Here is a 14,127-nt window from a genome sequence, read left to right on the forward strand (position 1 = left end):
ATCCAACCTGGGTCAGTCACTGGGACAAAAAGTTCAGTCTTCTGAAGTTTTGGACTCATGCTGGAGCCCTTCTTCAGACCAGACCAAACCTCTGGTCCCAGTGACAGTTCCAGATTGGATCCTGCAATAGTCCTTCAGTTAAGCAAATGGGTATAGAACCCTACTTCCCTAGCAAATCCTTCTCCAAATCCGATCTTCTCACAATATCTTTGCAAAACCACTTTCTTTTACAAAGCATCGTCCTGTTCTTCTGCTTCTTCAGGAGATCGGCTAGCAGAAGGATTAGTATCAAAGACCTGTCCTCTTCTCACTCTCTTATTTATGTTGCTGTCCCCTCTGCCACTATTGGTATCATCGTGGTCGTCATACTCCTCAGCATCACTGTCACTGTCACTCCCAAGCCTGTTCTGTTCTAGGTCACTGTCTTCATCAATCATCATATCATCACTCTTAGTTTCTGTAACGTCTTCTTTAAACCACACTGCCTTGTAGCCATCGTCTTCCGTTTTCCTGTCTTTTGTCAGGATGGATCTCACTTCCTTTTCACTATTTATATCAATTTCTTCCTGGATTGTTTTATGAGCTGACTGTGTTTTCTTGTTTTCTGGTTCCTTCTCTGCATAACTCTTGGGCATAAGGCTTGCGGGTGATTCATCTTCATTTCCATCTGAGTTAGAGTTCTCGTCATCCTGGAAGTTGGCATTAGAAAAGCTTTCCGTAAGCTGCAAAAGAGACAAATGTCTGTACAATACTGCAAAGATAAAGGGAAACTGATGATCAGATAAAACAACTAATCACCTTAGAAATTACTTTATTAGATCTATTCCAGGGGTGAAATAATCCCGGTTTGAACCAGATCACTCGATCCAGTAGCTATGGTGGTGGGTGGTTTGGAGAACCAGTAGCAAAACTCCCTGCCCACCCCCCATGCCCAGCTGAGCCGTGCGATCATCAGAGCCTTTTTTTTTACTTTTTCTTTGAAAAAATGCTTTTAAAAGAAAACGAACGCCTCTGACAATCAGGCAACTCAGCTGGGATCTTCAGAGCCTTTTAAAAGCATTTTTTACAACCTCTTCAGCCAAACAGTCACATTACCCCCACCCCACCAAGCCACGCCCATAGAACCGGTAGTAACAAATTTTACATTTCACCACTGATCTGTTCCCTTCGTAGTTATATAGCTGGGTTATTTCTGAGGTAAGGGAATTGCCAGTGTCCATTTCCCTTTCATGATACATTGGAATCATACGATCTGCAATTCCCAGCTAATTTCTTCATTGGCAATGTTGTTTTGCCATAATTACAACTTTGCAAGTTGGCAACAACCTAAACGTTCTTATAATCTCCACAGCATTGTATTTTCTTTTTTATTTAAAAAAAATCCACTTCCTGAAATAAAGGAAGAAGCCCAACTTACTTCTGAATTCTCTTTTTCGAGTTCTTTTTTTAATTTGTAATACTTGTAGGAGATCAGTGCAAGCAAGGCTAGTGCAATCAGCAATAAGGTCCCCAGGGTGGCTCCCAGAGCAGCCATGTCTTCTGCTCTATAGGGTCCTCCTGTCAAGAAAACAAACAACCCTCCTTATATCCCCAAGCATCTCACACGGTTATTTCACAACAGTTAAAAAGGAATCCTTTGACTTTGAAGAAGCAGGGTGGAAAATGTTTAAATGTTGGTGTGGCAGATGCCTCCTGAGAATGCCCTGGAGAGCCAAGAAAACCAATGAATGGGTCATCAAACAAAGCAACCCAGAGTTCTCATTCAAGGCAGAAGTGACCAGCTCAAATTCATCTGCTTCAGACACATTATGTGAAGGCTGAGTCCTCTGAGGAAAGTTCTAATGCCAGGAAAGGTGGAAGGAAAGAGAAGAAGATGATCAACAATCACGTAAATGGACTCAGTTGCACTGGTGGTGGCTGCACCATTGGAAGATCCGAAGGACTAGATTAGGGACAGAACATCACAGAGAAAATCTATGTCAGGGGTGTCCAAACTTGGTCCCTTTAAGACTTGTGGACTTCAACTCCCAGAGTCCCTCAGCCAGCAAAGCTGGCTGAGGAACTCTGGGAGTTGAAGTCCACAAGTCTTAAAAGGACCAAGTTTGGACACCCCTGATCTATGTGGATGACACCAATTTGATGCCACATACAGGTCGTCCTCGATTTACAACTGTTCACTTAATCACCGTTCAAAGTTACAACAGCACTGAAAAAAGCGACTTATGACTGCTTTTCACTGTTACAACCGTTGCAGTATCCCCATGGTCACATGATCAAAATTCGGATGCTTGGCAACTGACTCATATTTATGACGGTTGCAGTGGCCCAGGGTCATGTGATCACCTTTTGTGACCTTCTTACGGGGAAAGTCAATGGGGAAGCCAGATTCACTTAGCAACCATGCTACTAGCTTAACAACTCCCGTGATTCACTTAACAACTGTGGCACAAAAGGTCATAAAATGAGACAAAATTCACTGAACAAATCTTTCAGTAACAAAAAATTTGGGCTCAATTGTGGTTGCATTTCGAGGACTACCTGTAATCAGTCAAAGATGGTTTGTCAAATCAGTCAATGGAGCCATGATTTGATTTGATAGAATTTCCTGTGCCCCTTAAATTTCAGCATGACAAATTCAAGATTTGGGTTAAAGTCAGGGTTCCAAGTAACACCCTCAATGAAAGAACACTCCGAGGCTTGGATTTCCTCAAAGTTACATTTTATTAGAGATGTCATATTGGCACATCTGTGGAAATCCAAATCTGAATGCTTCCAGGGTTTCCCCAAGGGGAAGTTCAAGTCCCTGCCCAACACCCGCAAGTCCATTACACGGTCCAATCAGAGCACTGTCCCAACTGGAGATGCCTCCCATTCCAGCCTCCCAGATGCAGGGCAAGATGTCCATGAACCTCTGAGAAAGGAATGTTATTATGACTATATATCCCCCATGTCTACACAAACCCTCCACCCCATTCCTAAGAGGTCTGTAAGGGTCATGCATAAGTGCACCCACGTGCCTACCGTCCCTGTCCTAATATTCCTTTTTTACTTACTCTTTTCATGTATCCAAATTACGTTTATACATTTACGTGTTATATATGATTAAATAAATAAATAAATAAATAAATAAATAAATAAATAAATAAATAAATAAATAAATAAATAAAATTTCCCACAGTAATAAATGTGGCAGGTCTGAAGGCCCAATACAAAAGATGGCTTCCAGGCCTGTCAATAAGAATAAACTGAGTGACATTTTCCATAAAACTATATGGAAAAAATACATATGCTTACTTTTTCCATCAGGTTACTGTTAAAGACGTTATAGAAAATGAACAAATGAAGATTTACTTTTGGCTTCTGTGGTCATTTTGTCTGTATAATAAACCTAAAAGCCTTTGCATTAAGGTAGCTTTCCACAACCATTATAATTCTCCATTAGCATAGCCAATAGTTACACTGTCATGCGATTTTGGAAGCTAAAATACTAACAGGTCTTAAGACCGCTGTTTTTGGGAGGCTGAATTAAGACCCTGAATGCTGAACGCATCACTAAATGGCTGTGCTCCAAGTTTTCATCTTGCTGGGAACAAAGGCCAGTGCTGTTTTCTAGAGAGATTTGTACTTTCCCATATCACAGTTCACATCTCTACACTATAATTACAAAGTGTTAAGTTCGGGTATTGACGAGGCAGGAGACCAGGTTAGTGACAACAGCTCTTTAATATAGTGTGACCCAGCAAAACTCTGGAGAAAAACCTCTCCTTATATACACTTCAGCCTGAGGCTGCAACCAATCAGGAACGAGATATTTCCCGCCTAAAACTCCCGCCAAAACTTACAGTAATACATTACACTCCTTCCCTCCCAGAAGGCACTTTGCCAATATTTGCATATTACTTCTCTACGTAGTCCTGCAGGTACGTGGGGCGTCTCCTGACTCTCCCGGACCTGCGCAGTTCACTTTCTGGAGTTGAGTCGAGCTTGCCGGAGGGACTTTTCGTTCCTCTGAGCTCCTCCTCCCGGCCATCCGGCCCTGGATTATTCGCCGGCTCGGACCTGCTGTCCTCTAGAGGGACCAGAGGGTGTCGCTGGACCTCGCCTGACTCAGATAAGTCTCTGTTTGGTTCTTTGCTTTCTGTTTGTTCTCGGTTCCAGTCAGCTGTGGGGTTAATTAAATCATAGTCAGGGCTGGTCTCGCCTAATTCTGCCTTATCGCTCAATCTGTTTCTTAGCTGATCTATGTGGCGCCTCCAAACTCTGCCATCGTCTATTTCCACTAGATAAGATTTGGGGCCCGTTTGTCTATGACTATCCCCTCTTCCAGTTTGGGCCGTCGCTATAATTATGTGCCCACACTGAGTCTCCTATGTTTAATTCGAGTCTATCTGGTTTTGTTTTGAACCCGTCCTGCACGTAGTTCGGTGTAGCCGGTCTAGCGGGCACCTTAGCTTCCGCCCATTAATAGCTCGGCTGGGCTGCGGCGGTGGCCACACAGGGGTCCTGTGTTGGGCGGTTAGGAATCGTCGATTTGTGCCTGCCAGTCTCCGGGGCTGCCGTGATAGCGCTTCTTCGCACTCCGAACAAAGCGTTCAGCAAGGCCGTTCGGCGCGGGGTGGAGCGGCGCTGAGAGGCATGTCGGATGCCCTCTTCAGCCAGGTACCCTTCAAATAATGCTGCAGTGAACTGTGGGCCGTTATCGGACACGAGGGTGTCCGGTAGCCCGTGCGTGGCGAATAGGTGTTTTAGTGCTGAAATGACGGCTCCCGCGGTTGTGGATTTCATTAGGATGATCTCCAGCCATTTGGAGAATGCATCCACCACAATTAGAAATGTTTGGCCGTGGAAGGGGCCGGCAAAAACAATGTGAATGCGGGGCCAAGGGCCTAGGGGTTTCTCCCACTCCAACAGTGGGGCCGTGGGTGGTAGTGGTCTGGATTCCTGACATACCTGGCATCGGCCAACCCTGTCACCGATTTCCCTGTCCATTAGGGGCCACCAGACATAGCTCCTGGCTAGCCCCTTCATCCTTACAATTCCTGGGTGACCCTCATGCAGTAGTTCCAGGACTTTTTTCCTCAGCTTCTCTGGAACTACCACCCTATCCCCCCAGAGCAGGCACCCCCCTTGCACAGACAATTCCCCTCTTTCTTTACAAATTCTCTAAACGGTCGCCCGGCAGCGGCCATCCCTTGAACCCAACCGATTACAGTTCTTAAGACAACGTCCGGTAGGAGGCCGAGCCACTTCCTGCGATGTAACTGGCCCAGAGTCCCAAGAGTCAATTAGTAGAGCAGGGGTGCCGGAGTAGGGTCCTCGATTTCCCGGGCAATGGGCATCTGCTCAGTGCGTCCGCATGCCCCAGCTCTTTTCCAGGTCGATGCTGTAGTTTGTAGAGTAGGCAGCCAAAAGATAGTCCATCTGGTCAGCCGGGTGATAGTGCCACTGGCGTTGGGCGTCGCCAGCCAGTAAGCCCAATAGCGGTCTGTGGTCAGTGATAATGTCAAAGTCTCTCCAGCGTATTCGTGAATTTTTCACCCCTGACACTATTGCGAGAGCCTCCCTATCTAGCTGGCTGTAATTTCTCTCAGCCGGGGACATCGTTCGTGAATAGAACGCTATAGGGACTTCTGTGCCGTTTGGGAGTCTGTGGCTAAGTACAGCTCCTACTCCATAGGGGACGATCACAAACCAATACTAACGGCAGCCTGTTGTTGTATTGTATTAACAGGCTATCGCTTGATAGCAAACTTTTACTGCCTCAAATGCCCTATTCTCTGACTTCCCCACGACCAAACTGTGTTTTTCCAAGCAATTTATGCAGCGGTTCAGCAACGGTTGCCTTGTCTTTTAAAAACACGGCGTAAAGTTTACCAGACCCAGGAAAGCCTGGAGTTCTGTCTTGTTTTTGGGTGCTGGGGCTCTCTTTATCGCCTTGACTTTGCTCTCAGTGGGGTGAATCCCTTTTTTGTCTATTCTATAACCCAAAAATTCAACAGATTCGACCCCTATCTGACACTTGCTTGCTTTAACTTTTAATCCTGCCGACCTAAAATGGCCAAAACTTTCCTTAATCGCTTCCCAGTTCTCTTAAATCTTCCCCTGATACCAACACATCATCGAAATAGGGCACGACTCCCGGTAACCCTTGTAGGAGTCGCTCCATCAAATTTTGGAATAGCCCCCGGGCCACACTCACCCCAAACTGTAACCGGGTGCACTTAAAGGCACCCCGGTGCGTTACAATGGTCTGGGCTTCCGCTGTGCTAGCATCTACGGGTAGCTGTTGGTAAGCTTGTGCCAAGTCTAATTTGGCGAAAACTTGTCCGTGCCCTAGTGAGTGCAATAAGTGTTGCACTACTGGAACTGGGTAGGCGCTCTTTTGCAATGCTTTGTTCAAGGTAGCCTTGTAATCGGCGCAAATTCTTATGGACCCGTCTGGTTTCATAGGGGTGACGATTGGCGTCTCCCATTTGGCATGGTCAACTGGCACTAGTATCCCCTGGCTGACTAATTTATCTAACTCTTTGTCGATTTTAGGTTTGAGTGCAAAAGGAACCCTCCTTGCCTTTATCCTAATGGGAGCTATTTTGGGGTCTAAATTGAAGGAGATAGGGGTCCCTTATACTTGCCTAAACGGTCCTCGAATACGTCTGCGAATTCCTCCAGTAGGGCGTTTTGCAGGTTGCATCCGCTCCGGTGGACGCCAGTCACCCCCATTCCCAACGCCCGGAACCAGTCTAGCCCCAGCAAGCTTGGCAAGGTTCCCTCGACTAACGTGATGGGCAGGGTCTTTTCGTATGTCCCGTACTTGACCTCGACGGTCGTTGTCCCTCGAACAGGGATGCGGTTGCCCTGGTAATCCTGCACCCGGAGCCGTTGTTTCTGTAGCTTGCGCTGCGATGTGCGGCAAGGCTTTCACAAAAGTGTCCCAGGACATGATTGTGATAGCTGATCCTGTGTCTACTTCCAGTCGGCACGGTACGCCTTCAATTGTCGGGTTTGTGAAGATCTTTTCTTGATGCGGGTAGCTGCGTGGTCTATGGTAACAGTCATTCGGTTTGACTTCGCTCTTTCTTTCCTGGCCAATCGCGGGTCGCCTTGCCGATCTCGCGCTCTGATTAGCTGGTTTGAAATTCGGGAATGTGGGGTTTGCATCTCTGACTCAGAGCCGCTCTGATTGGCCGATTTGAATTTTCGGCGGAAGGTTGGGGTGCTCGGCAGACTTGGGCCAGGTGCCCTTTCTCTCACACCGCCGCAAATGGCGCCCCTGAACTTACATCTTTGGCGCTGATGTCGCCCCCCGCAGCTTCCGCATTCCTCCGGGTCTTCCCTTGTCGATTTTCCGGTGTAGTGGACTTCTTCCTCCTCTTCGCTGGTTGACTCACGATAGGTTTCTTCGTGGTGGACTGTGCTCGGCTTTGCGCCCGCCATCGGCGTGAGTCGCTTTTGCAAGGTGTCTGCTGCATGGTTGGACATCTCATGGGCTCTGGCTTCGTCCAGAGCGTTTGCCAATGTCAGGTTGCTCTTGGCTAGCAACCGTCTCCTCAAACGGATGTCTCTGACCCCCCGTATAAGTTGTTCCAGCAGCTCTTCGACCAGATCGCGGTACTGCAATGCTTGGAGGCTTGTCTCAGGGCTGCCATGTAGCCGCTGATAGACCCGCCTTCTTGTTGCCTGCGCCCCCCAAACTCGTACCGTCGAACGTATTTGGACGGGGCCGGTGCGAAGTGATTCTTCAGGAGGGTCTGAAGGGTCTGCCACGACACGGAGTGTAGCGGTGTTGGCTCCGCCAGGGCTTCTGCGACGGCGATGACTGCGGACCCACAGTGGCTTATGAAGTAAGCCCGTTTGCGGTTGTCGGAGACTCCCTGTAGCTCGTTTGCCTCCAGGAAACTTTCGAAACGGGTCATATATATTCCCCATGTTTCCTGGGCAGGGTCAAACGGAGTGGGTGGCGTGTAGCCGGTCATCGCTGCATTCGCTATCACCTTGCTGGGTTTGATTCTCGTAGTGAGTTCAGCTCTGTTCTGGTGCTCTGCCTCAAAATCCCACCTTCGTCGCCAATGTTAAGTTCGGGTATTGACGAGGCAGGAGACCAGGTTAGTGACAACAGCTCTTTAATATAGTGTGACCCAGCAAAACTCTGGAGAAAAACCTCTCCTTATATACACTTCAGCCTGAGGCTGCAACCAATCAGGAACGAGATATTTCCCGCCTAAAACTCCCGCCAAAACTTACAGTAATACATTACACAAAGCAATTTTCCTGAAAGTTTTATGGTATTAATAACAATATAACTGTAATACCTTGCAAAGTGAACTCTGAAATAAGTGCAAGTTTCAATTACTCCTAAGAGTTTATCATTAAAATGAGCTGAAATAATTAGTTCATAGACTCATATTCCTTCCAGAAATAACATCAGTACCATCGTATCATAAAACAATTCTCTGCTGCAGAAGTATTAACAACAAATAACAGCGGAATTGGATTAAAAATGTGATATATTGTATTAATTGTTACATTGACTTGCTTTCCAAAGTACAGGTCATCCTTGACTTACAACCACAACTGAGCCCAAGATTTCTGTTGCTAAGCAAGACAGTTGTTAAATGAGTTTTATTCCGTTTGACGACCTTTCTTGCAATCGTTAAGTGAATCACTGCCATTGTTAATAACACGGTTGTTAAGTGAATCTGGCTTCCCCATGAACCTTGCTTGTCAGAAGTTCGCAAAAGGTGATCACATGACCCCAGGACATTGCAACGGTCATAAATATGAGTCCATTGCCAAGCGTCTGAATTTTGATCATGTGACCGTGGAGATGCTGCAATGGTCATAAGTTTGAAAAACAGTCGTAACTCATTTCTTTCAGTATTGTAACTTCCAACAATCGCTAAATGAACTGTTTTAAGTCAAGGACTATCAGAATTGTACAGTAGCTGAAATTTCTTAGTAAATCAGCTCAGGAACATTGCCATATGAATATAGAAAGAGCTGGGTGGGTATATGTTTTCAGCAGACTAATATGGTTTGTGGCCTGTTTTGGCTATCACTAATCTCCTCTCTTGCCATCTGCCTCTCTCCCCTTGGTGATGTACCATGTGCCATTTCTTAGCCCCACCATGCCACTGGTTTGGTTGACAGGCCCCTCGCCTCCTTTTCACTTTGCAATCCTCGTTATCCTAAATCAGCGGTTCTCAACCTATGGGTCGGGACCCCGTTGGGGGTCGAATGATGATTTGCCAGGAGTCTCCTAAGACCATCGGAAATATGGGAAGTATACTTGTGAGTCGAAGAATCGCGCTCCAATGGTTGACTCCACAAGCCAGCTGCAGGCTCTTCAAATTGCTAGCTGAATTCGGCTTCAGGCGCGATGAATTAAAAAAGAGAGAAATCTTTGCTCTGATGTCTCCCTCTCAAGCCAGCTGCAATCACTCCCAATCGCTAGCCTAATCTGGCTTCAGGCGCGATAAACTTAATAAGGGAGGAGTCTCCGCTTTAATGCCCCCGTCCTCAAGGCAATCGCAAGCAGTTCAGATCGGTAGCCAATACGGCTTCAGGCGCGATAAATTCAAGACGAAAATAATTTTAAGGTTGGGGTTGCCACATCATGGGGAATTGTATTAAAGGGGTCACAGCACTATAAAGGTTGAGAACCACTGTCCTAAATGATGTAGCTGAAGATTATATATAATCACCGTTAGAGTGATTAGAGTGACAATCATTAAAATTCTGTCCACTATACTACTTGCATCATTAAGACAATATCCTTGTTTTTCCTATATTTTTAACACCATGCTCTATAACAGAAAAGTACTGTCCAAAGTCATTTCCATGGTCGTGCGGCCATCATAGCTATATGCTGAAGTGCACCACAAGGTATGCTGCTACTTTCCCACTGAATGGTACCTATTTATCTAATTGCATTTGCATGTTTTCAAACTCTTAGGTTGACATTCAACATCATATCACGGTAACCACTATTTATACAGGCATACTATATGCAGATTGCAATGATTCAGATTAATACTAGTTTTCTAACATCTCTTGGCTGCCATCTAATGATTGTAGGGATATTTTTAGCCTAAATATAATATGCCTAGATTAGGACATACAGTACTTTATTTTCTTCTTATGAACTGAGGAGAAGGTGAAGGGTATACTTATTCCAATATGCATGATTTGCCATGACCCCTCAATGCAAACTTAATAACATAGACTTTACCTTCTGAATTAGTTGTGGGAGACGTTGAAGGAGATGTTGTGGGAGATGTTGTAAGTTCTCCTGAGTTATGAGATTTATTTACTGATGGAGTTGTTATATCTTTGATAAAGGACTTTGTAGAAAACATAGATGTCGAAGTTGAAGTGCTAGAAGTTGATCTGCTAGACTTAGATGTAGGGCTTGTTGCAGAAGTATTCGCTAGAGAAAGTGTGCTTGTTGCAGTTGTGGAAGATAATGAAGCAAAAGAAACATGGTTACTTTTTGTTGTAGAAATACCTGTTGTGGAAGGTGTAGTGATTCCAGGTAAAGGAGTAGTAGACTGTCTATCACCATCTGGTACTGAGCTTGTAGTGGGAGTCTTCGTGGTTACAATTTTGGAAGTAGTTGATGACTGGACACTCCCACCACTTGTTATAAAATTGCCTGGTGTGGTAGGCTTGGGAGCTCCAGACTGAGTAGGTGCTTGAATGGTGGTGGGGCTTGAGGTCTTGATGGATTCCTCTGTTCGTTGGCTTCTCTCTGTTGCAGGAGAACTAGTGGTCAGAAACTCTGTAGAATTACCTGGGATGACAGGAGGTTTTAGTGTAGTTACAAAAGGTGGATTAACTGAGCCAGATGCAGAAACAGTCACAGGATTTCTTGTAATCTCTGTAAGGTTATCCTTCCCAGTTGTACTTGAAAGAGGTGACAAGGACTTTGTGGTTCCAGAAGGTTTAGGACTACTTATTCCAGGTGGCAAAGTGGATGGCTTTTGACTAGTGCTCCCTTTCCCTAGGCTGGTAGGAGAGGTTTCAGTGAAGGCAGTGGCAGTTACAAGTGGAACTGTTGGCGTTGGAGCTGTAAATGTAATAGGCAAAGGGACTGTTTAATGTGATGCTTCTATATCTAACAGTCAAATCCTTCATACTTTCAAGGCACCAAGACCTAAGCACGGCAATCATTATGCAGAAATAATAACACTGAAAGAGTTTTACAAGAATTGAAAACAGTTTTACAAAAAGAGTTCTCCACTCCTCTGATTACAACAAAATACCTTATGCCACCAGAGTTGAAATCCTGGGTTTAAAAAATTTAGAACTCCGCCGCCTTCGACATGACCTGAGCTTAACTCATAGAATCATCTGTTACAATGTCCTTCCTGTTGAAGACTACTTCAGCTTCAATCACAACAATACACGAGCACACAATAGATTTAAGCCAGTGGTTCTCAACCTTTATAGTGCTGCAACCCCTTTAATACAATTCCCCACAATGTTGCGGCCCCTTTAATACAATTCCCCATGATGTGGCAACCCCAACCGTAAAATTATTTTCGTTTTGAATTTATCGCGCCTGAAGCCATATTGGCTAGCGATCTGAACTGCTTGCAATTGCCTTGAGGATGGAGGCATTAAAGCGGAGACTCCTCCCTTATTAAGTTTATCGCACCTGAAGCCAGATTAGGCTAGTGATTGGGAGTGATTGCAGCTGGCTTGAGAGGGAGACATCAGAGCAAAGATTTCTCTCTTTTTTAATTCATCGCGCCTGAAGCCGAATTCAGCTAGCAATTTGAAGAGCCTGCAGCTGGCTTGTGGAATCAACCATTGGAGCGCGATTCTTTGACTCACAAGTATACTTCCCATATTTCCGATGGTCTTAGGCGACTCCTGGCAAATCGTCATTCGACCCCCAACGGGGTCGTGACCCACAGGTTGAGAACCGCTGATTTAAGCTTAATGTGAACCCCTCTTATCTTGATTGCAGAAAATAAGACTTCAGAAACAGAGTTGTTCATGTTTGGAATGCACTACCAGACTCTGTGGTCTCTTCCCAAAATCCCCAAAGCTTTAACCAGAAACTATCTACTATTGACCTCACCCCATTCCTAAGAGGTCTGTAAGGGGCGTGCATAAGAGCACCAATGTGCCTACCGTTCCTGTCTTAATGTTCCCTTTGATTGTATCCAATTTCATATAGTTATTACATACTTATGGTTATATATATGCTTATATATCGTATAGTTATTTCATGCTTATGTTTATATATAATGTTGTGACAAATAAAACAAATAAAATAAAAATAAATACATAAACTGAATTGTGTCAGCAGAATCTTTATCCCAGGTTGTCCAACATCACTCCAAGACAAAAGAGGGATTTAGTTATTTAGTTGTGTAAGGGCTGGATTGTTTTCCACCAATAAATTGGTGAAACAATTGGTGAACAAATCACCAATGAATTGAGTAAAATTGAAACCCAGTCTCTCTTTAACTCTCCCACCACATTTCTATAGTAGATTATCTTTGAGAAATAATTATGCCTGCTTCTGGACTTTATGCTTAAGGTGGAAAAAACTGAAACTTTGATTTTGGATTTTACCAATTAAATAGATTTGTTGTAATAGAACTGGCTAGTTTATACTATTACGTAAAAGTAAAAAGTCAAGGTTTGATGTTATTCTTCTTCTGCACCAAAGGGAGACAGAAGTCAATGCCTTTTCTCTCCCCCTTTTTTTCTTACACTTTTCCCTTCCCTTTTTCCTCTCCTATCTTTCCTACTATTTTATTTTGTATTTATTTATTAATAAACAAACAAACAAACAACAACAACAAAATAAGAGAACTAATCATCCCTGGGCCATTCCTATAGAAAAGAGAATTTCTCTTAACCCTTGGAAATGTTCTGCCTTTGAGCACAGGGATGTGGGGCGGGGGCGGGCTTGTGATAATGCTTCATAGTACAGAAACGGAGCCTCTCCAAGCATTGATATAGATTAGAATAGAAGGACCTTGGAGGTCTTCTTGTCCAGCCCCCTGCTCAAGCAGGAGAACCTATACTATTTCAGATAAGTGACTGTCTAATTCCTGAAGGCAAGCAGTTCCAATGGTTAATCCTCCTCACTGTTAGGAAGTTCCTCCTTAATTCCAGGTTGCTTCTCTCTTTGATTAGTTTCCAATTATTGTTTCAATGAAGCATAGCAGATCACATCCATGGCGAAAATTATATTAGGAACAAGGGGAAAATACTGCTTTGAAATGGGAACAGCTAGATGCAAATTTTTATTTTTTTATTTTTGTCACAACATTATATACAAGCACATATAATGAAAGGGAACAATAGGACAGGAACGGTAGACACTTTTGTGCACTTATGCACACCCCTTATAGTCCTCTTAGGAATGGGGTGAGGTCAATGGTAGACAGTTTTTGGTTAAAGCTTTTGGGAGTTTGAGAGGAGACCACAGAGTCAGGTAGTGTGTTCCAAGCGTTAACAACTCTGTTACAAAAGTCATATTTTCTGCAATCAAGATTGAAGCGGTTAACATTAAGTTTGAATCTATTGTTTCCTCTTGTATTATTGCGATTGAAGCTGAAATAATCTTTAACAGGAAGGACATTGCAATAGATGATTCTGTGTGTTAAACACAGGTCATGTCGGAGTCGGCGGAGTTCTAAATTTTCTAATCTCAGGATTTCAAGTCTGGAGGTATAAGGTATTTTGTTGTTTACAGAGGATCGGAGAATTCTTCTGGTAAAATATTTCTGGACTCGTTCAATTGTATTAATGTCAGAGATGTGGTATGGGTTCTAGACAGGCGAGCTGTATTCAAGAATGGGTCTTGCAAATGTTTTGTATGCTCTGGTTAGTAGTGTAGTGTTTCTGGAGAAGAAGCTACGTAAGATTAGGCTTACAACTCTTAAAGCCTTTTTTGCGATGTAGTTGCAATGGGCTTTGGCATTTAGATCATTTGATATGAAAACTCCAAGGACTTTTACAGGGTGGGGGTCATCAGTAAGGTAATGTCCATCAAGCTTGTACTTAGTGTTTGGGTTCTTTTTTCCAATATGTAAGACTTCCAGCTGCCTCAAGTGTAGTTAGGGTATCAGAGAGAAAATATCTTGAAGACATAGCACAAAAACT

At 44.2% G+C, this 14,127-nt stretch overlaps 1 protein-coding gene across 1 annotated transcript in view; it reads right to left on the bottom strand.

Annotated features, from left to right (window-relative positions):
- Nucleotides 1-227: 227 nt before the first annotated feature.
- The window catches only part of CDHR5 (cadherin related family member 5), a 46,590-nt gene continuing 32,690 nt past the window's right edge, over nt 228-14,127 (bottom strand). The window contains exons 13-15 of the mRNA XM_058159923.1: nt 10,229-11,065; nt 1,418-1,557; nt 228-722 (exon numbers count right to left, since the gene is read on the bottom strand). Of these exons, the coding sequence (XP_058015906.1) occupies nt 228-722; nt 1,418-1,557; nt 10,229-11,065 (1,472 nt within the window). The remainder of the gene's footprint in view (nt 723-1,417; nt 1,558-10,228; nt 11,066-14,127) is intronic.

Source organism: Ahaetulla prasina, chromosome 1 (assembly GCF_028640845.1).
Source record: "Ahaetulla prasina isolate Xishuangbanna chromosome 1, ASM2864084v1, whole genome shotgun sequence".
Lineage (NCBI taxonomy): Eukaryota > Metazoa > Chordata > Lepidosauria > Squamata > Colubridae > Ahaetulla > Ahaetulla prasina.